Source organism: Emydura macquarii, unplaced genomic scaffold, assembly GCF_026122565.2.
Source record: "Emydura macquarii macquarii isolate MOO-44397 ecotype Brisbane River unplaced genomic scaffold, CSIRO-AGI_Emac_v2 contig_1390, whole genome shotgun sequence".
In the NCBI taxonomy this organism is placed as follows: domain Eukaryota; kingdom Metazoa; phylum Chordata; order Testudines; family Chelidae; genus Emydura; species Emydura macquarii.
In genome coordinates this window covers 21,762,057-21,789,312 of record NW_027131527.1, presented here as the reverse complement: position 1 = coordinate 21,789,312, position 27,256 = coordinate 21,762,057, and the positions used below count along the sequence as shown (strand labels likewise).

At 38.0% G+C, this 27,256-nt stretch overlaps 1 protein-coding gene across 1 annotated transcript in view; it reads left to right on the top strand.

Annotated features, from left to right (window-relative positions):
* Window positions 1–27,256, top strand: part of PLCE1 (phospholipase C epsilon 1) — a 285,725-nt gene that overhangs the window by 118,653 nt on the left and 139,816 nt on the right. Inside the window, exon 3 of the mRNA XM_067552848.1 lies at window positions 14,951–15,227. Within this exon, the coding sequence (XP_067408949.1) occupies window positions 14,951–15,227 (277 nt within the window). The remainder of the gene's footprint in view (window positions 1–14,950; window positions 15,228–27,256) is intronic.

Below are 27,256 nucleotides of genomic sequence, written 5' to 3'. Positions count from 1 at the left end.
TAAAAAACCAAGGGAAAAAGAAGGTAGGACAAAATAACTTTACAAAGAATTTTGTTAATTCTACCATGCAGCTCTACTGCCTCTAGCTGTGCTCTTGACAGATTTCATAAGCTAAATAGTAGGGATGGAATGGATCAGTATTTGATGAACTCTAGGAAAATACAGGATCCTTCGGAAAACGATGTAGATTTATCAGCAGACGGTACTCTTTCTTTCAAGTCATTACTGAAAAAGTTCTGCAAGAGGTGATGTTGGAGATGCCATTTTTTGGACAAGGCATAAAACCAAGGTCTTGATTACATCTGGTCATCAGGGTCTCATGGCACTTCTTGGAAGCATAAGAATTACAACCTTGTAGGCTTGGTCAACTTCTCATCCTGATAATTTTACTTCCTTTGTCTAAATTCCACCCAAAATTATTTTCCTGTAGCCTTCGCTTCCTACCCAAACCGCTATTGGGGTGTACTATTAGACATGTAATGTTCTACTCCAGAGGTGACTGAGTTTAGTGATGAGAGAAGCAATTCTTGGCTATATGAGCTTGAAAATTGCTTCAAGATGAAATGTAAGATACTATTGTTATGAAAAGAGCTCATCAAAAATTTTCTGATTGAACATGTTTTCAATGGAAAATGCTGTTTTGTCAAAAGCAAAACTTCACATGAAAATATGTTGATTTTAATGAAATTTTGGTGTGTGTTTTGGGGGGGGATGAAAAAAATTAAGCATTTAGATAGTCAGATCATTATGTTTGAACATTTTTTAAATGGAATGTTTTGATTTTTCATTTTGAAATGACTTTGTTTTGAAATGTATTTTATTTTCTACTATAATTGTTAAAATGTCAGAACACAACATTTAGATTTTTATCAAAACAAATTTAATTGTGAAATTTTGTTTTATGGGAGTTTATTAAATTATTTGTTTTAATTCCTATTTGGAATGAGACAAACTGCAAAATGAGACTTTCCTACAAAATGGAAAGGTTCCCATGCAGATCAGTTATTAACACTTAACAGTTATTATTGTGTTCTGTGATGTTTTCATGTTATCAAAATGGTTTTAAATGATTTTTCAAGAAATTTATTAGGGAGGGCTACAATCTGAATGATCCTGGTTATCTCGCATTTTTGCTTTTGCTCATTTAAAACTTGGTTAAAAAATTGATAACAAATCAAGTATTTATATATAATAGGAATGTCACACTGGTGCTGGGCATAGGATTTTACTATACACAGATTGCCTGTTATAATTTCATGATAGTCATGTTACAGCCAGAATAATACTGTTATCATTCAACCAACAAGTCTAACTTAAAATATACATGACAGATTGAGCTCATCATTACTATGTTACAAAATTTCATTTTGAGCACTTTGAGGTATATGTCAAATAATCTAGATTTTTGTAAAATTTTATAGGAATGAACCTTCATGTTTTGGCCATACCAGTAAGCAAGCACCATGTAGTATTAAGAAACATATCTATACTTGCTTTCAGTTTTACCTTACAGTTTGTTATGCTATACCTTTGTGGTGATGAAGTTATAGAAAAGTATCCTATATTAGGATACAGAGTTAATCTTTGACCTGGTCTTGTTTCAAAATGTTCTGGACTTTACACAATGAACAGCTGTGAGATATTTGGCAAAATAATTGCATTCCCTAATGTCCTAAACTAAATACCTGAGATAAAGAGAAAATATGAAAGAGAAATAGCTAAACTATTTTAATGAACATAGGGAGTCACATGGAAGTTTAAAATAAGCCAAACAAATATCCTTGAGAGCTTCTGTATCCAGTATTTGGAATACAGCAGTGCTCAGGAAGTCATGCTTCATCTTCGAAAAACATCAGTGGTATCCCATAGTGCCAAGAACTTCAAGAGTATTTAAGATGCTGCTTTTCTTATGCTGCAAACCTACAGTAATATATCTGGAACAAGGAAAGAATCATCCTTATCATTTTATAACCGATTAAATAGAAAAATTAAATTTAAGAGAAAAATACACAGTATTTTCAAATCCAAGTTAAAATGAATTTGTAATTATAGTAATGTTTGTTATTACTGTGAAGAAGTTTTATGGCTGAAAGATTATCAACATGCTGACTTGCAATGCCATTTTAACTTTTTAGAAGCAAGGCTGAGTGTTGGGGGTTTTTTTTAGTAGAGATGTAATGATTGATTAGATATTTTATTAAGTCATATTGTTTCCAGTTATTTCCCAAATATGGATTTATTTGTGGGACTATATGGATGGAATTCCTGCCTAAATTTAATGGTGTTTTCTAATATAAATTTTAATTTTTGTGTTGGGGGCCAGTTGTCCTTTAAAAATTTGCATAATTTTGTATTAGAAGTTTTTCTATAGTCTCTCTATTAATCATGAAGGACTCCACCCAGAGGTTTTAAAAAAAACAAAAACAAATACAAGAACATTGTATAAAGCAGTAATACATGTTCAGTAGCATGCAGAATACAGACACCACTTTCAACCCTTTTCCTTTTGGGTATGTCATGTAAAAAACCCAAAGGATTGTAGTAAAATGCTTATTGTGGTTTTTTTTTTTTTAATTTAATCCAGAGAAATATTAGTTATGACACACACAATTTTATCCATCCTTATATATGCTTCTCAGTACTCATTGCTGCAGTCAAATCTGGGCTGAAATCTGCACTGATGATCTAAGTCAGCGATTCCCAACCTGTTGTCCGCGGACCCCTGATGGTCCGCAAGGCTACTACGGGGGGGGGCCCGTGGAAAAGAAACATAACAACGTCCTCACCAAGGAAATGTACAATTTCAAATAAAACTAGTAGCATGTGGCAGTCTGCAAAATGTTTGGAGGATGAAAAGGGGTCCGCACATTCAAGAAGGTTGGGAACCACTGATCTAAGTAATCCAAAATGAATTCAGTGTTTCATAGTATAGCAGCACCCTTTGGCCCATATATTGCTGTCCGTATGCATGGGAAGTAATGTATGTGAGATACTTCAGTCTCAGGCAATAAAAAGCTTTGAAGACCCTCAATTTGATATTGAGATCCTGTGGGAAGCACTGGGTGAGGTTTCTAGAGCACTGTGGTGATGTGTTCTTGTCAAACATTATTTTAGTACATAGACTGCCACATTTTGTAACTGCTGGAGCCTCTTCTAGCCCATCATATTAATTTCCAATTACAGTAGTCAAGCCTAGATAAAGATCATGAATGGTGTTGGCCAGAGCTTAAATTCCCATAGAATATTTCCCGGGACTCGGGGCTTTTGTCCCATGGGAGGCATGGGGAGTTGAAGCTTCTAGATGGTCTCGATAATACTTGGTCCTGCCTTGAGTGTAGGGGACTAGACTAGAAGACCTCTTGAGATCCCTTGCAGCCCTATGATTCTGCCCCACAGTTTTGAAAGTATTTACCAGAGCTCCACTCTGGGTGGCTCTGGCTGAATTCAAGCCCTGGTCTTGACTAAGTTCACATCTGTCAGAATGGACCGTAGTTAGATAGTTAAAAGAATGTGGTTTTGGTTGCTGCTGTTATTTGGATATCCAGTAGTAGTAAAGAGGCTAGAAGGGCATCTAGACTGTGTACATCTTGACAATGCAAGAATGGATGCCCTCAGCTGAGCGTGATATTTTTGTGTTCTCTTTCTACCAGCACCCTTTCTGTCTTCACTGTCATTACCTTCAAGTCTGCTGTTCTTTTTGTGAGTGCTGGTCTTGCTTAGGTACTAATATGTCTGGGAAATGGTGCTGTATGCATTCGATGTGAAGGAGGCAGCTGGGTGTCATCTGCATATTTCTGGCATTTATCTCCTTTTGTGCCCCTTTCTTTAATGGCCCCTTTTATGGGAAGCAGTCATTTAGTTAAAATAAAAGGGAAATTTATTTACACTGAATAATAAAGCAACATATCTACAATAAACATAGAAATTGATTACATAAACAAAATGAATAAACATTTTCATAATATTAACTAATGGTCTGGTCCTACAAATACACATGCATAAACCAATGAGGCTACTCATATGAGTAAAGTTATGCATATTCATGTTTGCATCTCAGATAAATTCTCTCCAGTCCTCCAGCAATTGTAAGTATTTACGTGTGCCTGAAGTAACCTGAACCATGTAGACTTTACTGTATTCAGAGCCCATAGCTTTAAATTAGGTCTTGACCAAGTTATTTTTATTACCGTTTGGATCTCTACAGAAACTATGGAATAAAGAAGGTTTGGGTATCTGTGTATAGTACACTGTTTACTGAAAAAAAAAGTGCAGAATTATATCACTAGTTTGAGTGAGATGTTGCTTGTAATTCTTGGCACATTTTCAAATGTTACAAAATAAATACATGATTCTTTGCAGATGGTTTTACCAAGTTCCCAAGTAATACTTCAGTGGCTCCTTACTATAATTTTTGTGTTTTAAGTGTGCATAGACTAGTCTGGTAAAGAGAAATTTTACTACAATAAATTTAAATTTGTAAGCACTCATAAAAGGTAAATTAGCCTTTAGTAGGTAAAAAATTAATCTGATTGCAGTTATTTGCAGTTGACTGTAATTATAATTATGTACAGTATCAGTTTGTATTTTTTCACAAGCTCATCTATATAAAGCAGAAGTTACACATTCAGTGCTTTAACATATCAAAACAGACAGTATTTGAAAATGTTATATGAAGTGCAGATTCTTTGGAGACAGCAAGTGCCCTGAAGTCTACTTTATACAATAGGGATTAGCACCATTATTCTATATATAATCTCTCCAACAAAACACTGTCGCCTATTTCTGTCAACAAACGGTTTCTTTGCTTTGGCAGCTAAAAGAAACTTCAGTTCAGTGTAGGCAACAGCACATGCCTTTATAAATCGCAGAACCCAATTTTTAAACATATTTTGGGAAGGTAACCACAGTATTTGGAAATTGAAATTATTTTCACTAACTAAATATATTTCAAAACAAGCTAGAAAGACTATGCCTCCTGCTAAGGTATTCTAGAGACAGTCACTTACCAGTAAATGTGGTGTACATCAATAAATTGCTGTAGTGTAGTTATATCTGAAATACACCTAAATGTTTGTAAGTAACCAACAGAAGACATTGTTTCAGTTCAAGAAGGATCAATATACAACAGTTAGTGGGAAACTTGCTCTTTTTAAAATCTAAAATTTGACAAACCCTGAAGTTTATTAGATTCGATCTGAAAAGTTTGAGCATTCTAAATGCCTTTTTTCTACCTTTCACAGCTACTACAGATAATTTATTTTCAAAATGTGATTTGTATTTCCAAGGCAATGTGAGAGTTTAAATGAGATTGTCAGTGGTGGATATGTGGACAGAGACTGCAAAAAAAATCAACAATATTAGGTCTTGAGGTTTTGTATGAAGCATTAATTATAATATCTTAGAAATGTAGGGCTGGAAGGGATCTCGAAAGTCCAGCCCCCTGTGCTGAGGCAGGCCAACTACACCTAGACTATCCCTGACAAGTTTTTGTCCAACCTGTTCTTAAAAACCTCCAATAACGGAGAATCCTCAAGCTTCCTTGGAAGACTATTCCAGTGCTTAACTATCCTTATGGTTAGAATTTTTCCCCGATATCTAATCTAAAACTCCCTTGCTGCAGATTAAGCCTGTTACTTCTTGTCCTACCTTCAGTGGCAAGGATAACAATCCATCACTATCCTCTTTATAACAGCCCTTAACATATTTGAAGACTGTTATGAGATGCCCACCTAAGTCTTGTTTTTCAAAGACAAAAGATGCCCAGTTTTTTTCACCTTTCCTCATAGGACAAGTGTTTTTTTTTTTTAATTGTTGTTGCTCTCCTCTTTGTCCAACGTGTCACATCTTTCTTAAAGTCTGGTGCCCGGAACTGGATAAGTACTCCAGCTGAGGCCTCACCATTGCCAAGCAGAGCAGAACAATTACATCCTGTGTCTTACATACAACTCTCCTGTTAATACACTCTGGAATTATATTAGCCTTTTTTGCAGTTGCATCACATTTTTTACTTGTATTCAATTTGTGATCCACTGTAGCCCCAGATCCTTTTCAGCAGAATTACTGCCTACTGAGTTATTCCCAGTTTTTTATTTGTGCATCTGATTTTTTCCTTCCTAAGTAAAGTTGTTTGCATGTGTCATAACTGAATTTCACCCTATTAATTTCAGACCAATTCTTCAATTTGTTAAGGTCATTTTGAATTCTAATCTGGACTTTCGACGTGTTTGCAGCCCCACCCAATATTGTGTCATTCACAAATTTTATTAGCATATTCTCCACTCAGTTATCTAAGTCATTAATGAAAATATTGATCAGTATTGGACCCAAGACAGACCACTGTGGGATGCCACTAGATATCCCCCTCTAGTTTGATAGCAAACCATTGAGAACTACTCTTTAAATATGTTCTTTCAACTAGCTATATACCCACTTTACAGTAATTTCATCTAGACCACATTACTGTAGTTTGCTTGTGAGAATGTGTTATGGGACTGTGTAAAAAGCCTTACTAAAATTAAGATATATCTCCAGCTTTCCCCCATCCTCTAGGCTAGTAACTATGTCAAAGAAGGAAATTAGGTTAGTTTGCTATGATTTCTTTTTGACAAATCCATGCTGGTTATTATAACCCTATTATCATCTAGGTGCTGAAAAATGTATTGTTTAATAATTTCTTCCAGGTAACTTTCCAGGTATTGAAGTTAGGCTGACTGGTCTATAATTGGCCAGGTTCTCTTTGTTCCTCCTTTTAAAGATTGGCGCTATGTTTACTTTTTCCAGTCCTCTGGTACCACATGTGTTCTCTGTGAATTCTCGAAGAAAAATGCTAACAGTTCCAAAATTGCTTCAAGCTAGTTCCTCAAGTACCCTAGAGTCAATTTCATCAGGCCCTGCCAACTTGAGTACATCTAACTTATCTGAATATTTTTAACTTGTTCTTTCCCTATTTTGGGTTGTGTCCCTTTCCTCTTGTTGCTGGTATTAATTGTGTTAGGTATCTGGTCACCATTATTCTTTTTAGTGAAGACTGAAGCAAAATAGGCATTAAACACCTCTGCCTTCTTGATGTCTTTTGTTATTAGCTCTCCTTCACGGCTTTGTAGTGGGCTTCCACTTTCCTTCCATTTTCTCATGCTCCTAATTTATTTATAGAACCTCTTCTTGTTGTCTTTTATGTCCCTTGCTAAGTGTAATTGTTTCGTGCCTCAGCCTTTCTGATTTTGTCCCTAACTGAATATAATTAACTAATCATAACAAAATCCTAGATCCCAGTGTAGGATCTAGCATTTTTCTCTTAATTTAAATGCTATATACAAGTTACACCTGAATGGTTACTGAATTGCCAAGAGAAGAACATGTTATATCTTCAGAGTCAAATCTTCAGAAAGATCGCCTTGGAGAGGTTTCAGTGTCTACTGATATATTTGCTATGAGAGTAATGGCTATATAATTTATGATTAATAAATGCCAATAAACTTGTTTAAACCATCAATTGAAACAGACAAAATTAGACAAGGTCACATTTAAAATCTATCTGTAAACTTATGGTATATTCACAAAGTAATTACCTGTGTAATATTTATACCAGTGAGAATTGAGGATATTATTACAGGCGTCACAATTAGTGACACCATTAGTTAAAGTTGTATGGTGCTCTCCATTATAACACCATGGTTTTGGTTGCTTGTAAGTTTGCCAAACTTAAACTAGTTGGGCTGAAATTTGCGATGTTGTGTATGAGCCTCAAGGGTTTTTTTATTTTGTTTTGTTTTGTTTCTTTTAATGTTTTAGCTAAAACAATTTAACTATTTCTGAGAACAGTGTTAAGAAAAGTATGTTATTTTGCCCATGTTGGGGGGAAAAAGTGCCTGTGTCTGCAAGAGCACGCTCCCATATAGTATCCTTATTTTTCCGGAGTCTCAATATTCCTTGGCTTTCTAGAAAATAATTGTGAAACCACTGCCAAAGAGTGTGTCTCCATCCTTTTCTTATGGCAGCTGTACAGAGAAGATAAAACTTCTACGGCTACCAGCTACTCTTAGCTCAAGTGGTAGAGGACTGTGTTGGGGATCTTAACATACAAGCCCTGGAGGGGTCAGTATGATTCAACATGGAGACTTATTTCTTTTCAATTTTTAATTTTTTAAAAACCTTGGGAAATAACATTTTTTAAAAGACTATATTAAAGAAATACCAAGGTTACAAAGTTAAAAGCTCAAAAGTTTGGAAATGCCAGCATTAAGGTACCCTGTACAATGTTAATTTGGCCTCCTTGTGCGTATGAATTATGGGTAGTCTTTAATTGCATGATCACACTATTTTTTCCATAGGATCCCTGCCTTATTCAGTGCACAGGCTGGACTGCTTTGAGGATAAATCAAGGTGGAGTAGTGAAGAAGACTTGTCTTTAAGACCCCTGCTTAAATTGTTACAGAAGTTAGAAAGTATGAGGTGAATGAGGCAGGGAACTGCAGGAAAAGAAAGGATGGTCTCATGGTATGGGCAGTTGAATTTCATTCTTTGTGATCCTAGGCAAAAAATAGAAACCAAAATTTTCACAGCTGGTCACTATGTGTTCTTCATTTTCTCGGTATCCAACTTGAGACACTTGGATTGTGCTTTCCAGAAGCTCTAAGCAATCACTAATAAAACTGAGGATAATGAGAGCTCTGCAATCAACATATAAAGTGCTATAAAATGTTATGTACAGTACTCTGAAAACCCATGGTTTCTCATACTGGGCATTCAAAATTTGTTGATAGTTTTGATAATTTTAGGTTCAATCTGTGTCTCAGTTCCCCAGGGGTAAAATGAGGATACCACCACCAACTAATAATAATTAATAGTTCTGTATTCAGTGCAGTGCTTGGATGGTATGTAGTAAATAAAGCATGGGGCCATGCATTGAATGATGAGGATTAAAATAATTACATATCTACGGTACCCAGTCAGTGAGCACAGTCCATCCTGTGCACTGAATGAGGCAAAGATCCTGTGGAAAAAATAGTATGTGATCATGTAATTAAGGACTGTATCATAATGCATATATTTAAGGGGGCTGGACTGACGTGGCATGAGCAACATTAACTCCGGCATTTCCTAGTTTTGGAGAGCTTGACTTTGCAACCTTAACGTTCTTTTAATATGTTTTTAACTGTTATATATATAGGTCTATATGGTGCAGTGTAGAACAGTGTTTCCCAACCAGTGTGCCACAGCATAATGGTGTGCTGTCAGGCCTGAGCAGGTGTGCCGTGAAATTTTTTGAAAAACTACTTGAAGAGTTCTGAATTGGAGCATGAATATTCATGAGTTCATTTGGAGACTACATGGTGGTGTGCCTCAAAATAATTAAAGGTAAAGGTATCAAGGTGTGCCACAGCAGAGAAAAGTTTGGGAACCACTGGTGTAGAATGCTCTGAGAGAGAACATCCTTTTCTCCTGAACAGCATGAAGAGAGACATTATGACTATGGAAGTCATACGTTTCCATTGGCCAAGTGTTCAGCATTTCTTGGTACACCCTGTGGAAATATGTGGTATACACTGACCCTGGGTTTCCCTGCAGTCATTTACTGGAGGAAATACCTCCTCTGAGAGCAAATTTTTCTTCATTGGTAAAAATAAGGACCGTGTTCTTGTTTAGAGTTCATTCTTGCTTTCCTTGAACTAACTTCATGCCTGTATAGACAGTGCATAATTTATAAAACAGTTGTATTCTAAAATAAAATAAAATAAAATGCCCCAATTAAAACCTTAATGCTTTATGCAGAATGTTAGAAAAAGTTAAGAAGCAAGCTTAAACATGTTAATTATGGAAAACTGACATGGTCTTATGCCTTTATTTCAGTATACTATTACATTAATGCCACAAATCAAATTCTCACTGGACACCTATATTTGTTATCTAGTATTAGGCTAAGTTTGATTCATCCTGTTGACATCAAATGCCTAAAGACCTCATTCATTGTTTTCTAATTTTAGAAGGAAAAAGCTCTTAGAGGTCAGGTTGCCTCAACATTGTGTTATGAGTCACAGATGCTGTATTTCTAATAGAATTAAGAGCTTCAGAAGTGACTCACCTTGGAAAAGATGAAATCCATGGAGATCATTTGTGTGGTTTATATTCTGTATTAACAAATATGAGAGTTTTCTGTCCAGAAGTAATTGAATTACATTATTAAATGTGATATTAAATTATCAATTATAATAATAGTAAGTTATGTATTATAACCTAAATAACATTGAAATGTTTTCCTCAAAGTTGTTATGTTAATAAACAAATTTCTAAATTTAAGATTAAAATATTTTTATTAAAAAACAACACATTGTATTTGAGTCCCAAATATTATGGCTCAAAATGAACTCCAATCATTAATTGGGGGCCAAATTCTGCATCACTGGCTCAAACAAAACTTCCGTTACCTTCTGTGAATGTTTTGTCTGAGTGAAAACTGCAGGATTAGTACCAGGTATCAAAAATATTACTACATTAATTTGTGTCTTTTTATGCATCTGTTCAAATTATGTTTACAGCTTTAAGCATGTTTCAACCATGCCTTTAACTGTAGGTTGAATGTAGTTGTATTATAGTAAAAGTGTGTTCATATTGCTGTATGGTAAAATAAATGATCATATGAAAGTAAACCGCTAATGGTTATTGTTTATCTCTCATTGATATAATATAGAAAGGACAAAATGGAGTGCTGACTGCCACTGAAGTAAAGTGAAGCCTCATGCACACATTTACAGACAGAATTTAACTTGAAATGACAGAAAAATTCTAATTTTAAATATGTGTGTGTAGGCATTGGGATTAAAACACACTACTGAAGGAGGTAGGGGGGAAGGGCAGTTGACCAAAAGCAAATCACTTCCAAAGATCATTTAGAAAAAATTATTAAGCATGTAACTGGGGGATCCCTGCTTGTGCTAGCATCATAATGTTACTGTGCATGTCTATAACACTTTTCACTGAGTATTCCAGTGTTTTATGGATGTTTGTTTATATATTATTTTAACTTTCATTATATTTTTATATATATATATAATATGAACATAAGTAGAGTTCAGGCCAATATACCTGGGAGAGAAGCAGCCATTTGGCTAACAATGATAACATAGTCAATTAATTAAAAAAAAAAAAAAAAAAACGTAATAGGAAGTGGTTGTGAATAGGAAAGCTAAGTTGAACAAGCATGAACTGAAAGCCTTACACCAAAACTTGCAGATAGTTAGAAAACTGGTGAAAAAGATTAAGGGATGGGGTTCTTGAACTGAGAAGACTCTCTCTAGTCTGATTAAAATGAAAGCTTTTGTTAGAGAACAAGGACAACTTGACTGAACTTCCTGAATTAACATTGCCCTATTTAATTGTGATAGAACTGAATGTAAACTGTTTTCAGTGAGGGACTCTTGACTTTTGGAATTTGCTTCTCCTGTTGGGGTTCCAGAGTCTGGATTTGTTGACCTTCAGGTTGTGCTGCAAGGCTCATCTGTTTTATGCATTTGAGGAGGGGTGATGAGTAATTGATTGGTAGAGCTTTACAGTCTGAGCTATGGTAATTTCAGAGAGTCCTTGTTTTTGGGACCTAGGACCTTATTTTTTATTGCTTTTATAAAGATTGTACGTTTTCCCCTGAATGGGAAATTTTGTATCAAATTGAAATACATACATAAATTAGACTTTGGCCACAGCACCATGGCTAACACTCCCAGCTCTAATGGAACAAAGTATCAAAGCTCTGGTCTACACTTACTGGGCGATTCGGCAGCAGTCGACGGGAGTTACGCAAGCTACACACTTGAGGGGTGGTTTAACTGCGTCGACTTCTGGATCGACTGAGCGGATCTTCACTGACCGCTCAGTCTATCCAGATAGGTCGATCTGACGGCGGCGGCTTTGCCACCGTCAGTGTAGACATACACTTAGTTTCACATCTTATCCAGAAGATAGAATCTCCAGGGCATTGGTTAAAGAGTTCTTGAATCACTAGCACTACTTTCAACCACCTAGGGATTTTTGGTAGTCTCATGTCTAAGCACTGAAATAGTCTTATTAGCTAGCAAGATCTGATGGAACTACAGTACAAGATTTTTGAAGGGCTGAACTAACGGTCTGAATCCAGATATCTCAGTAATATGCACCTTTACAAGGTGATCTGGGCTCAGGACTCTCTCATCTGTTCAACTAGGGTTAAGAGTATTATGGAAATCGAGTAATTTGTAGGAGGAAGATTTTCCATTGCACAATGACAGATAAGTGCTTATCTCGTAATGCCACCTAGTTTCAATGGAGTTAGGTGCACAACAGCCATCTGTAACTTTGAATATCTCCCTCCAATGCACTTCAGTTCTGATTTCAGAGTGCAGCAGAATTTGTCTCATTGTCTTAAATAGTATATGAGGGAAAATCCATTGCATTTATAAAAATTATTCTAGTAACATTAATACAACTTTGGATGCCATATTTATAGACAAATGTTTGTGTTTGTACATTTTGTTGATACTTTCCCTCGCAGTTTTTCTTGAGTAGCCAATCTTCTGCTGCTCTGTATCTAGATTTCCCATTTCTTTATAATGTGTTCCCTTTCCTCTTTCCTTTCATGTCACCATCTCTGGCAATACTGTAACAGTGAACCTTGCTGAGCGGATGGAGATTGGAGTTAATAAAATAACTTAAAAAAGCAAAGCAAATGCAGTCAGTTTCTCATCTTGTAAAATTCCTTTCTTAATCTACAGCATTTATAAGATTAATTCATTGGTTTTAAAACTGCTTAAATGTTAAAATCGGAAGTAATTACAGTAGAATCTCAAAGATACAAACACCAGAGTTACGAACTGATCGGTCAACCAAACACCCTGTGAAACCAGAAGTACTGTAAGCAATCAGGCAGCAGCAGAGGGGATTAAAAAAGAAAGAAAGCAAGCAAATACTGTGCAGAGCAGAAACAGTCCAGGGTCTGTGCTGTTCCTGTAAACCAGTGCTTCTCAAACTTATTTTGATTCATGATCCATTGTAATAAGAGCAAAAGCAAAAATGCCCTGGTGATCGATGCTCGCAATTAAATGTGCACACCACATCGTAGCAAACGAACTAAAGTAAGGATGGCAACAACTATGTATAATGCTATGCAAGCTTAACAGAAATCCGTCCAAATGCACAGTGCCATCTCAAGTGTAATGCACAGCGCCAGCTGAGGACCTGATCCGTCTGAAGGGATCAGCTTGGCTGGTTATTCATGGCAGTGGGTAAAATGTGAGCAGTAAGTTTTTGTTTTTTGTTTTTTCCCCTAAAGTTTCTCATGCCCCCCTCAGAATACACTCTGCGCCCCCCGGGGGGGGGGGGGGGGGCACACCCCAGTTTGAGAACCTCTGCTGTAAACCAAGGACGCTGTTTCACCCCCTCCCACCCCACACACATCCTGTGTGTTTTCACACACACCCAGTCCCCCCTCTGAGACCGGGAAAGAAAGCTACTGCAACCCAAGCAGCTCATGCTGCAAGGAACTGAAGGCTGCAGCCAAAGCCTGGCCTCGAGCTAGAGTGGGAATCAGCTGCGCTCTGGAGGGGTTTTAAAGGGCCACAGCCTGTGCACCGATGTGGCCCAAGCTTTGCCTGTGGCTGCACTCCTGGATCCTGCCAGCACCTCTGGGAGTGCAAGGGGTAGGGGAAGGAGGGATGCTGGCAGGTGGCTGGCACCAACCCCCTGCCATGTGCTGCCTCTGGAGCATGGCAAGCAGTGCACTGAGCAGGGCGAGCCTTGTGGAGAGGCAGCTGAGGGCTGGGGCTTGTAGTGACAAAGGTGCAGGGCAGGCTCCCCCAGTTCAGCCCAAAGGCAAGAAACAGGAATAAGGCAGGGAGCTGCTTGCAAACCAGGCATTGCTTCCAGGTGCCACCTTTGCAGAGATCTCTCCCAGCCTCTGCTGGAAGACACTGACTGCAGGGTACTGTGCTATAATGTTTTGTTCAGCGTTACAAACATTTCAGAGTTATGAACAACCTCCATTCCCGAGGTGTTCATATTGTTGAGGTTCTACTGTATTTCAGGTAGAGTAGATTTACTGAATGAAGTGAGAATAATGATTTAACTCCAAAAGTGTAAATTGCTTTCACGACTGCATATTTTCGGGAAAGGCCTTTGCAACCTATCTCAGTATCCATACTGTAAACTATTTAGCTGACCTTTTGCTACATTAACTTTTGGTTCACTAATTCAAATTATTTAATTTCAAAAAGTAAATCTTTAAAACAGATTATTAACATTAATAAGCAAGTTAGCCATGTAAGAATGTGAAAAATCAAGTTTTTCCTTGTATGTTACTGAAAAAGATTGCTGGAAATTTTTTGCTTCGATCATTAGGTTCTTTTAAACAAAATTACTTGGTTGCTAAGCCACAGAATGAACTTCATTAGTGTTGGAGCATGAGTATTGGAAAAAAAAGAACTAACCCAATATTAGACAGAGAATCTATGCATTTGCTGGATGTAGATAATGACCATGACACCAGAGTATTTTGAAAGATTGTTTTTATGGATTAAAAAAATCTCCAAACCAAAAAAAACCTCTTAATAAAACTATTTTTACTGTCATGGAAATCAATAGGACGTTATTCATTACTCAAAAAATGTCTGATCTTATAAAGGTGTCATTAATAATCTTTCATTTAAATGTTGACTAAGTTTCTCTTTATGGCATATTTTAGTAATATGATGATCATTAAAGCCTGTTTTGATTGGGACACTCTGAAATAGTAGTTTTTAAGTATCCTGTTGGAAAACAATCTTATTTAAATAGCTAGTTTAAGATCCCCACTCAAAATCTTTACAAATCACGTTTGGATTCCAATGTTCTAGCTGGTAGAGTGTTTGCTGTTACAAGACCTCCTACTGATCTTTTTTCAGCAGGTTCAATGTATTGTCCTAAGCAATTGCTTTTATGTTCTTCACAGATCTACAATGCAGTGAAGGAGGAAGAGGGGCCAGAAGATGCTTCTGAATATTGTTTCCATCCTCTGAGAGAGCTTCCAACACTAGATGCAGATTGCAGATGCAAAAATGTCTTTTTTCTAAAACCATGTGTTTGCTCTGAGTACCGTGCCACTTTACAAAGGACATCACTCTCTAACTTTATCACTGGTGCTCTATTAGAAGCAACTACATCACTGGGAGCAAGAAGTGGTCTTCTAAACATCTTTGGAGGGTCAACTGGAAGAACGATGCTTAAAGGTAATAAAGGAAGATTCTGTTGTTTTGAACCTTCACACAAATATATTAAATACAAAAAATCTTTGTATTATAAAATGCTGCACTATGCACAATATTTTATATTCCCCTCTGTGGAACTGGCAGAGATAGGAGAAAGCTCTCATACTTTCAGAGGCTTTCCTGTACAATTCAGTCTGTGAAGAAGTGAAAGGATCTGTGTCAGTTTGGTGAGAAAGTAAAAATGCTTGTAAAACTGAAATATTCCATTTCACAGAGGAAGGCATGAATGCATCAATATTTGTTTCTCTTTAGAAATGTTTCAATCACCATCCCAATAATTTAAGTTTATGCCATGGTTGTCAGGAAGACAAATGTTTCTTTGTAGAGTAATGTCAAATATTTAGATAAGAGCTCCTGTTTATGAATTGAATGGACTAATTACTTTAGACAAGCGTCTATACTATATTTCATAGTTTTGTTGTTATTATTTTGCACATATGCTATGATAGTTCATTATTCAGTTACTGGTTTTTCCTATGCCCTCATCTCTGTAGTATCTGAGCACGTCAGATACATTAGTGTATTTGTCCTCAGGGTACCCCGATAAGAAAGGGGAGTGTTTTTCTTCATTATACAACTGGGGAATTGAAGCACACAGCAACTGTGACTAGCCCAAAGTCACACAGGAGAGTCTGTGACAGAACTGGAACAGAATCAAGATTTAAGTCGCAATCCAATTCCTTAATCAGAAGATCATCCTTTTTCTCTTTCAAGTAATGATACAGTTCCTGCTCAGAAGAGTTTACATCCAGGGCTCACTTCTGCCATCTGATCAGTGTGATTGGATCTTTGAGCCTGCATGGAGTCCCATTAAAGTTAATGAGACTGTGCACGAGTGCAGTTATCTGTTCATGCAGATCAGATTATACATTAGGGCCATAAAATAGGAAAAAATAAAAGGAGTAGGTGGCAAGCAGAGGGTGGAGTAAGACTAGAGGAGTGTCAGCAATAAGAACTTGCAGCTTCGGTGACTAATGCACAAGTCTTGAGGGTTTCATTTATTATTATTATTATTTTATTATAGAAGAAGAGTTTTTTTAAACCTTTCGTGAAGAAGTGTGTTTTGAAGAGGGACTTGTAGGAGAAAGCAAAAAGTTATAGTAGGAACAGAGTCAGAAAGGAGGCTCCAGGTATAAGGGGCCTCATGGAAGAAGGCATGAGTGCAAAAGAAGGAAATTAAAGCAGTGATTCGGTGAATGGATTGGGATGGAATAAGAGGAAGAATTGGAGAGTGATAGTGTAATCATAGTACAACAGTAGTGGTGCCATAAATAGGACTAGAAAATGTTTACAGAAACAGAGTATTATATATATTTATTTGAAAGTTTCTTGAAAAGTAGTTGCCAATGTTATATACATGTAAATATGGAAAATCTAAAATCGTCTAGTTGCTAGATTTCAGTAAAAAATATATTTAAGTTTAAACATCTCTTTGTTCTGTAGTAGCTATCTAAATCTTGTTACCTACAGGTTTTGATCAAAATTGCATTATAGATGGCAACAGTTGAAGAGAATAGTTAATCGTTATGGACTGGTACATTCATTTGTTTAGTGAAATATTCATTTTGTGTGCTTTATCTAGCTCAACAGGGAATTACACTTTGGGCTGCTTTTAGGGATTGCAAAGTGTTTTGGGATATGCTGTATAAAAGGTGGTAGATAAGGATATATAGTATGGCACTGTATTTACAGTACCGTATGTTTACATATATTCGTATATGGTAGTAGCACATAATGAGATATGAGTTAGAGATCTCTTTGAAAGTTGTCACAATTTTGGATAGACTTTCAAGATACATTTCAGTCTCTGTGTCAAATGATCCATAAACTTGTTTGTTACTGAAAGTTAACAGGTCTGTTGTCAAAATATTTATACATCACATGGGCAAAATTCCATCATCCTTGTTTAAATCATGCTGTGGTGATGAAAAAGTTTAGTACCTTAATTTTAAACATGTATATATTAGTGTATTTTTCATTTAACTGTATTAGTGGATTTATGTAGGTACTGTACTATAACAGGGGCCTTGGAGAGTCGGGTGGCCTAGTGGTTGGAATAGTTGACATCCGGCCCTTTGCTTCCCTGTTTGAAGTACCTGAGTCTTTAAGGTAGTGGGATAGGTGGACCTTAGGCCCTCACATTCCATCGGGTCCTAGTCGAGGGCCCTATGTGAGTCAACCCCTGAATAGGGGACCTCCCTGCGGGGAGTCTATGTCCACTGCCCTGGGCTGTCCTACTTCTGTCCCTTCAGTTTGGGGCATGGCCCCTATGATTTATGTTGCTGTGATGGCTTGTCTCTAGTGGCATCCCTTCATACACCTTTGGCAGTATCTTGCTGTGGTCCATGTTCTTCTGGGAGGGGCAACCATAGGTTTGGCAGGGTTGGAACCGCACAAGGTGTCTGCTACAGTCACCCACTTATCTCTTAGGCTGGTTGCTCCTAAATCTCCTCCACAGTCTCCTTTATCCAGGAAGACGATACTTATTTCCTGGTGACTACCTTGGCTGGCAGGCTAGTGTTACTTCCCCTCTTTCCCTCCTTTTCCTTCCCCTTCAGGCCTGGCATTGGCTGCTGGTATAACGGGGCAGGGCTAACTGGACCCAAAGGCGCTCTCTAGCCCCTTCCATGCCAGAGTGCAGTTTTTCTGCTTCATCACGTGTACAAATGTTTTCTTAAGCATTAACAGATACTATTCATTCTTTGATAGGAGAATATGGATTGCCTAGGTAATTCTAAATTTCTTCCCTAATATTCATGAGAGCAGGAGTATTGTACATATATCTTATTCTAAAATTTCCATTTAAAAGTTGAATGGATCAAAACTGACTTTGATGGGGCAATGCATGTTTAATTCTCAAAATATTGACCATAACAAGAAGGCTACTAGTTTTATACTATTTATAAAGACTTTGTTTAAAGGTACAATGGAGACAAACAATTTACTACTAGTAAAATGTCATTATTAAACAGGCATCTGTCACAAGAGAGTTTGCTTTAGCTAAGGGATTTTGAGTGGTAAAGTAAAAGAGCTATTGTTGGAGAGCAGAAAGAGTTCCTGGCTGCTGGGAGGGAGAGCATGTTGGAATTCTTGCTAGTAGTCCTTTGTTGCCTTGATTCCTTATGGTACTCTTCCCTGCTTTACAGCCATGATGTAAATCCTGTTTTACTTCTTTCCTAGTGGTCACAGCAATGGCCACTTTTTATATTTTAGGTGTTATATTTGACATATGCAGTTGCAAGGCACGACTTTTCCGTACTACTGAATATCAACTTTCCCATCTAGTAGTGGTAAGGATGAAAATTCCAGGAATATAACAACTCATTCCATCTTACTTGTACCATGGCAGATACAGTTAGTAATCCAGATACTGCTCATCCTAAGAGATTTAGTTTGCTTGTCCAAGAATTTCTTTAATTTTTTACTTGTAAAATGCAATTATTTCAGAAGACAGTAGAGGAGACAAGAGAGCAGTTCGCTTTTCTGCCAGTCCCCTTTTTACTTTAACATCCATCACTGTTCTTCATCTAGAATTGGCATCATTACTGAACAAGACTTTTATTACAAAAGCCAGTGAATGGACTTATTCAGTATCTTCTCTTCCTGTCCAGGGAAACTTCATCAAATGTATTTCATTTATTAGGTCATAGATCTATGGTGCTTCTTATTTCATCTGAATGCCTCATCTGCTGAACATATTTATTTTCCTCATATTTGTACAAAAATATAAAGGGGTACAAATCCAAAGCCTATAAATTACCAAAACAAAATGAAACTGCCAACAGAACACAAAACTATCTATCCATCCTTAAATATAATCATCATGAATAGATGCATGTTGCAGCATGCCCTGGAGTGAGGATGAAGATGGGAAACTTGTTTTAGAGGAGAGGGCATGTCTTAGAGAATAGTCTAGCATTAGCCCCTTTTGTTAAGAATTGAGAGGGATTCAGCTTGAGCATCTCTGCTGATGAGGTGGCATGGCATGAGGAGAGATGCAATCTCTCAGGCAGAAAAATCTCAAGCCATTAGGGCTTTTTCTGTTAAAACCAATGCCTTAAATTCAATCCAGAAACCTATAGGTAGCCAGTGTAGATCATGGAGCACTAGTGACATGAATTGCCACTGAGAAGCACAACTTAATAGGCAGGCTGCTGCATTCTGCACCATCTTACGTTTCTGGATTTACCTAAGGTGAAGCCTCATGTAGAGTACATTGCACTAAATTCAGTCTTGTGACGCTAAAGACATAGACTCATAGAAATGCAGGGCTGGAAGGATCAACATCCAAAAGAAACAATCATGTCTCCCAGCCATATGCAGATAGTAAAACCATTCCTAAACACTGCTGTTATTTGCTCATCTATCACCTGCTGGGGCTCCAACTCAACCCACAGATTGTGGACACAAGTTACAAATGGTGGACGCCACTTCCTCATCAAAGATGGAGATATTATTCTTGCCATTTCTTCCAGACCAGTCTACATCCCAGAAGACCTTTATTCAGAAACGTTCAGACGTTCTAGTGAACTTTCATTTCTAGGAGCAGTGATTCTAGTTCCCATGTGGCAGCAAGAAATTGATTTCAATTCATAATACCCAAAGATGAAGGGTGCTGGTGCTAGAAATAAGATTTTCTTCATCATAAATGGTGAACTCAGTATTTAAAATAGTGTCATTTCCAGATACGTACATATGGCCAACCCCTTAGGAGATTTCTTTTTCATTAGTATTTTTTAGTATCATTGCATCTCTCCAGCTCTCATTCACATATTGGCATTAGCTATATATAATGTTCCTAGGAGATCATGGCTATGCCCACTCTTCTTCCTTGCCTTTCATGCCTGTTCCAGCACTGAAGACCTTGACAAAATGATGATTGTAGTGGTGGCAGGCCTCCAGAGAGAGAGAATGGCCAATTATGTATATGGACATTTGGTTTATAAAGACAAGCCAAAATAATTTAGGTTCAGTTTCTGTTCTGAGGTTTTCACCCCATTATATAGCTAGAAGTTATGTTCAATTATGATGAAGTATTGGTAGTCATTACTTATTTGGAATGCATTTCAGCTCCGCTCTGGGAAAGGGCTTCAGAAGGGAAAGTGATTTGGTTTACTGAAACAAATCTTTACCAATCAATCCTCAACGTAGCTGAAAAAGAGAAATTATTTCTTAGAGCTTTTGGTTTTGTGCCTGGAGGATATCCCCTTGACCAGACTACATTCCAGAAGACCTGTGTTTATCTTTCTTTGAAAATGTTCACAAATCCCAGAGAACTTGGAAACCAGAGCGGAGTTCCCCACATTAGCACTCTCATGCTGAACTGTGGAAAGAAGAATCCAACACTATTTTACTCCTAGGGAAATGTCCGCTCAAAGCCACAAGTGGAGATTCTGAAAACTGTCTTTTTTGTTAGACTTTTGAGAGGATGTATGTGCCATTTTTGCAGAAGATGCTTAAACCCCAGAGAGAGATTCCTTTTGTCCTGGAAACATTTGATATGCTTTCTGTTACCTGTAGTAACAGTTTTTTCCCTATTAAAACTGTTTATAATAAAAAAAGCAGAAGTTGGTGCTTAGGAAAATTACTAATTTGTTACATGGGTCTATATAAATATACATACAGAAATAACTTTGCAGATCTATATTATGAAAGATATAGTGTTTCTCTCCAATACTAGTTCTGAACAGAGTTCTGAACAGTGTCATAAAGTAAGGAAAAAAAATGAGCCATAGCTATCCCTTGTGACTCCAGACTGGCATTGTAGGACTTGGTATGCAAATCTAGTACCTATGAATGTTAGATATCTTGTTCCCCTTCTGAGTGAAATCGACCTGCTATTCTAAGGTTCTGTTCTTCACCCAGAGCCAAAAATGTTATCTCTAATTTAGTGTAATGAAAGAAAGTTAAAGGGCAGATCATGCCTATTTAGGGATAGGTCGCGTTGCAGATGGTGTGGACTTGCCCACCCCAATGAGTGACTAGTACCTTCCAGACATTCTGAGGGGTGCAGCCACTGTGTCTCATGTTAGGAGGGGATAGTATATAGTATCCACCACGGCCAGCCAGCTGCTGCCATTGGTGGGAAGGAGGGACAGGATTATGGCTTCACATCCTTCCTGCTCCTTTTGCAGTGACTTGTGCCCAGGGAGACATTAACAAAGAGCAGTCAGAGGTTAGCGTACTCAGGACAGCTATTTGGCTTCTGTGTGGGCAGCTAATGGACCAGAGGAAAGTGGGAAGTATTGTAGTCTTCCTCCTTGCACACCTGCCCATTACCCATTACAATCTGACCCCAAAATTTCTTGGCTTTAGAGAAAAGTGATAAGTGTTCTCCTTAAATTCTAGGGACAGTAATGTCTTGATTTTACTCTAGGAAGTATGTTTTTGTTTTATTTTGCTAGAAGATACTCTGGATTTTTCTCAAGAGTCTCTGTAGTTCCAGTTACGCTTAGGGTCCAGTTCTCAGGGGCTTCTAAGAATAAATCAGGTTGAGTTAAATCTTTTAAAATATGGATTTTCTGGGCAGTTTCATTAATCTGACTACTCTTTTCATCCTTATTTACTTCATGGGGTCTAAATTTAGTTTTCAGACATCTATAGGAAGCCTCTTTTGGACCCTTTGAATTCATGCACCATCAAGGTCCTTATACTAAAACCAGCATTTAGCAATAGTATCTGTTTTATCTGTCCAAGGTTCAGCAAAATTGTTTGTACTATCTTGTAAACTGCCCACTACCTTGTTTTACAAAATCATAGAGTCCTGTCATTTATGCCCAAGGTGCTTTCTAGTTTCTGTCTCAGAGATTTAATTATCCAATTTTTTCCCTAAAGCAAAGTCACAACTAGGGAAAAAAGGCAACCTCTGGATGTTGGGAGAACTAAAGTTTTATCATAGCCTAGTATCTTTTATACTACTTTCTTAAAGGTAATTATGTTCTCCATATCTAAATTCTCTCTACATATTGATCTGAATCAGTTTTCTTCTTTGTTTCCTGCCCTAAATTGTTGTGCAATGGTGTTGTCTATTAATCGGCTTCTGTTTGTCATCTTCCGGGTGGTTGAATTACAGTGATGAAGTGATTTCGTATACATCAATTTACAAATATGCATAACAAAGGTTGTGGTAAGCTTAAATCACTTTGAAAGGCAATACAGAAGTGAAAAGCATGTTGTTATAAGATGTAATTATTCTCAATATCCTGAGACAACCTTTCTCTTTTCTGTTTTTGTTTTTCTTAGGGCTAGTCTATAACAGAAGCGCTACACCAGCACAGTTGCACCGATGCAGCTGTGCTACAGTAGCACATCTGGGAAAGATGCTCTATACCAGTGATCTCCAAACTGTGGGGCACGCAAAGGAATGTTTGGGGGGGGCACAGTGGGACCCGGGGGTGTAGAAGGAGCGTCACCCAGCCTCCCCCCTCTGGTCCCTGCCCTGTTCCCAGCTGCGGCTCTGGCCCTAGCCTCGGCTCCTAGCCCCAGCCATGGCCCCAGCTACAGCTCTGGCTCCAGCCTCAGCCCCTGGCTCCTGACCGTGGCTCTGCTCCTGGCTGCAACAGCAGCTGCAGCTCTGGCCCCAGCTGCAACTCCAGCCTGGCCCAGATTGCGGCCCCCTCCTGGCTGTAGATCTGGCTCCAGCCCTGGCTCCCGATCATGGTTCTGGCTCTGGCTGCGGCTCCACTCCCAGTTCCTGACCACGGCTTCTGGGGATTGCAGACAGATTACATTATGGGTAAGGAGGTCATGACAGAAATAGTCTGGGGAGCACTGCTCTATACCAATGGGAGAGAGGTCTCCCATTGGCATAATAAAACCACCTCCGTGAGAAGTAGTAGCTATGTTGATGGGAGAAGGTCTCCCGCCGACATAACGCTGTCTATATTGGCGCTTAGATTGGTGTTACTTATGTCACTCAGGGGGATGGCTTATTCACACCCCAAGTGACATAAGTTATACCGACATAACCGGTAGTGTAGACAAGCCCTTATATTACAAAACTACAGAAGTTATTAAACTACCTACTCAAGTGGGATAAATTCTTGCAAACTTCTTTTTAACTATAACATTGGATACATATACAATTCGTTCTTTAAGATGATAAAAAGTCAGTATTTAATTTTTTAAAAGTTAATATGCATGTATAAGTCATATCAATTTTTTAAACAATTTGTAATGTCTGACAGAGACTGAATGCTAGAACATAGGGGTCAGTGCTGCAGCCGGTTTTGTTCAACATCTTCATTAATGATCTAGAGGATGGAGTAGATTGCACCCTCAGCAAGTTTGCAGATGACACTAAGCTAGGGGGAGTGGTAGATACCCCAGAAGGTAGGGACAGGATACAGAAGGACCTAAACAAACTGGAGGATTGGGCCAAAAGAAATCTGATGAGGTTCAACAAGGACAAGTGCAGAGTCCTGCACTTTGGACGGAAGAATCCCATACACAGCTACAGACTGGGGACCAATAAGCTAGGCAGTAGTTCTGCAGAAAAGGACCTGAGGGTTACAGTGGATAAGAAGCTGGATATGAGTCAGCAGTGTGCCCTGGTTGTCAAGAAGGCTAATAGCATATTGGGCTGCATTAGGAGGGGCATTGCTAGCAGGTCACGGGAAGTGATTATTCCCCTCTATTTGGCATTGGTGAGGCTGCATTTGGAGTATTGTGTCCAGTTTTGGGCCCCCCACTACAAAAAGGATGTGGACAAGTTGGAGAGAGTCCAGTGGAGGGCAACAAAAATTATTAGGGGGCTGGAGCACAAGACTTATGAGGAGAGGCTGAGGGAACTAGGCTTGTTTAGTTTGCAGAAGAGAAGAATGAGGGGAGATTTGATAGCAGCCTTTAACTACTTGAAAGGGGGGTCCAGGGAGGATGGAGCTAGGCTGTTCTCAGTGGTGGCAGATGACAGAACAAGGAGCAGCGGTCTCAAATTGCAGTGGGGGAGATCTAAGTTGGACATTAGGAAAAGGTTTGTCACTAAGAGGGTGGTGAAGCACTGGAATGGGTTACCTAGAGAAGTGGTGGAATCTCCATCTTTAGAGGTTTTTAAGCTGCGGGTTGACAAAACCCTCACTGGGATGGTTTAGCTGAGGTTAGTCCTGCTTTGAGCAGGGGGTTGGACTAGATGACCTCCTGAGGTCCCTTCCAACTCTGATTCTATGATTTCCAGTGAAAAGCGTAACTCGTTAACTATAGTGGTACAATTGGTGACTAGCAGCCTGTTTGTTATGAACACTTGTTAGTTGTTCAGGAAAATGCAATTAAGCATATAAATTATGCTTTAAAGGTTGTATTTTTTCCTTTTTCTACAGGTGCATATCACTTTGTCAGTAATGCAGTGATACTACTGTTCTAGTAAGTTAAGCCGAGCACCTGCTGCAACTCAAGATACATATGACAGAGAATTTAATTCCTAACTCATTTAATCATTGACTAAATCCATAAAATAATTGAAGAATACTGAAATACTTTTTAATAACTTAAGAATCTGGAAATGTCAAATATCTTGGTTGTTTCAGCTGCTCTAAATTCCCTGCTGTGACTCAGCAAGCTAATGGTCTAAGTTTTACCTAAAGGCTTGCTATTTCTGAACATGTGTATGGTGTTTTACAACTTGAAAAATAAATTGCTACCCTTTTATATGTGGCTCTTCTAGACCCATGACTCACGTGTCTCTGGTGGGAACATTTTGTGTCAGCTGTGATTCCAGTAACTGGTATTAACTCTTTATTACTCAAAGGAGTTGGTTGTTGTGTCTAAACTAGTGGAAATGGCCATAGGATTTGTCAGCAACCTAATATATTATCGGATGTCTAAATGATACATCTTTAGAGCTACCATGAGATTCAGGAAGGGAAATTAAAGTTTATTTCATCAGTAACATGGAAATATTGTTCCTTTGGATGGCTGCATAGTCCGAATAAGGTTAAAGAGGTTGTGCACCATAGGTACAATTTTGATCCTGTTCTCATTGATTTTCATATCTGTTGGGATAAATGAGGCTAAAAAGGGACATTGTTTGCCTAAAAAATGGCATTTGCATCCTAACATACCACAGGTTTTGATTTTACTGTTGTAAAACTTACTGAAATTAAGATAGGTTTGGGTGGAAAAGTTATGGTTCCCCTTTGGTGAATTAACTAATAAATGACTAATCCACAGATATGGAACCATTAGGCAGATGCAATGACATGTATGTATTCATAGATCTCTTTGTTATTGTACAGATGCTAAACGCTTAAGAAGAAAAGTGAATTGGGAATAATCCTTGGCAGAGTTGAGTTCTAATAAAGTTGGTTGGTAGTTTGAGGCAGGGATGATCCTGTTCTCACATGGTGCATATAATTTAAAGAGAAACTGTATCCTTGCTGCTTAGAACAGCACTTTAAAATTTCACAAAAAAAGAAATTGCTGAAGGCATGAATAAACTCAGTAATACTTCGTTTAGTATTGTATTTTGAAATTTCAGATTTCAGGAAGGAGCAAATGAGTGGTAATTTTCTTTCTCATCATATGTGAGAGAGAAATAACAATAAAACAGGAAATTGTTTATCCCATATGTGCAGCTTTTTATGGTTTATTGCATGTATAATACTGAAGAAAGAGGCATGTCACTCAGATGGTTTTTGGCTATTTTGTGACCGTTATGATCTGTAATAAGCTGGCAGTGGCCTCCAACAGTCGAGGTGATGTCATAATCAAAAAGCAGATATGATTTGCCTGCCCCTGCACTCCCCTGCACTCCCCCAACATTCAGTTGGCCCAAATACTGCATTCTCTACTTCTTTCTTTTGGAACTGAGGAACTGAGCCCAATGCTTTCTTCTGGGGTCTGCCATAAGTTGGTAGCCATCTATCATCCACAAATACCCTCACCTTTTGTTGCCCTATAGATTAGAGGACAAAAGGCATTAAAGGGTCAGCAAAAAGCAAAGGAGTTATAGGGTTTTTGAATGGAAGTGGCTGCAAAAGGAAGTTGACTACAACTGTGCAACCCAGTCTCTTTTTATTCAAATCCCTCTGTATATTTTTCTTTTGTGAAGCCCCCAAACACTGACAAACATCAGATGTTTGTTCAAGCCATCATTACATTAAAAGAGATGCAAGTGCCACTGTAGCCCAGAATTATTCAGCATATTTATTTTCCTTTCCTTTTGTCCTTTTCCTTTTCTCATTTCTTTTTACTCTCTTCCTTAGGTCTCTCAGTGTGTTTTCTTTTCTGTCCACTTGTAGAGTGTGAGCTCGTTAGTGTTGGGACTGTCTGTATATTTGTGTCCTCTAACTTCCAAGCACATTGCTATTGCTTAACAAATAATATTTAAAATAATAATTAAAATAATAGTAAAAGTTTTTGCTTCAGCAAAGAGCTTGATACACGTGTAAAGGCTAAGAATCAACTGATGCTAGCCAGGCTTCAGGAAGAAGGCAGGCTCATCAGCTACTCTCTGCAGTGCTTCCATAAAAAACCTCTGCTGCTTTACTGGTGGCAGCTGCTGTGCTGTTGACTCTGTGCAAAGATCAAAATGAAGGCATCAAAGTAAAGAGCACAATATTAAACAGAAAAGTAAAAGTAAAAAATGAACAAAAAAGGAGATCTGGATTTAGCTTAAGTAGACATTCCTTTGAGCTCTAGGCTGTAAAAAGAAATTTCAGCATAATTTTACATGCTGTTAGTGGTCTTCAGCTTTTAAACTTTGCTACCCTCCCTTGACACCATGCTCAAAGCATCTGAAAGTTGCAATGCTTAGACAAAGAAAACCTCAAACCTTAGTAGGTTGCTGTGTGGATGGAAGTGAGCTAAGTGTCTTTATACCAGTATAACTGTGTCCACATTAAGGAGCTGTACTGCTTTAAATATATTTGTTCTAAATCATTTATACTTTAACTATAAATGGTTTTTAATTAAAGTGGTACAAAAACTGTGTATATACTATTAGGATTTAAATGGTTTCCATTTGCCAAATGGCATCCTGACACAGTAATGCAAAG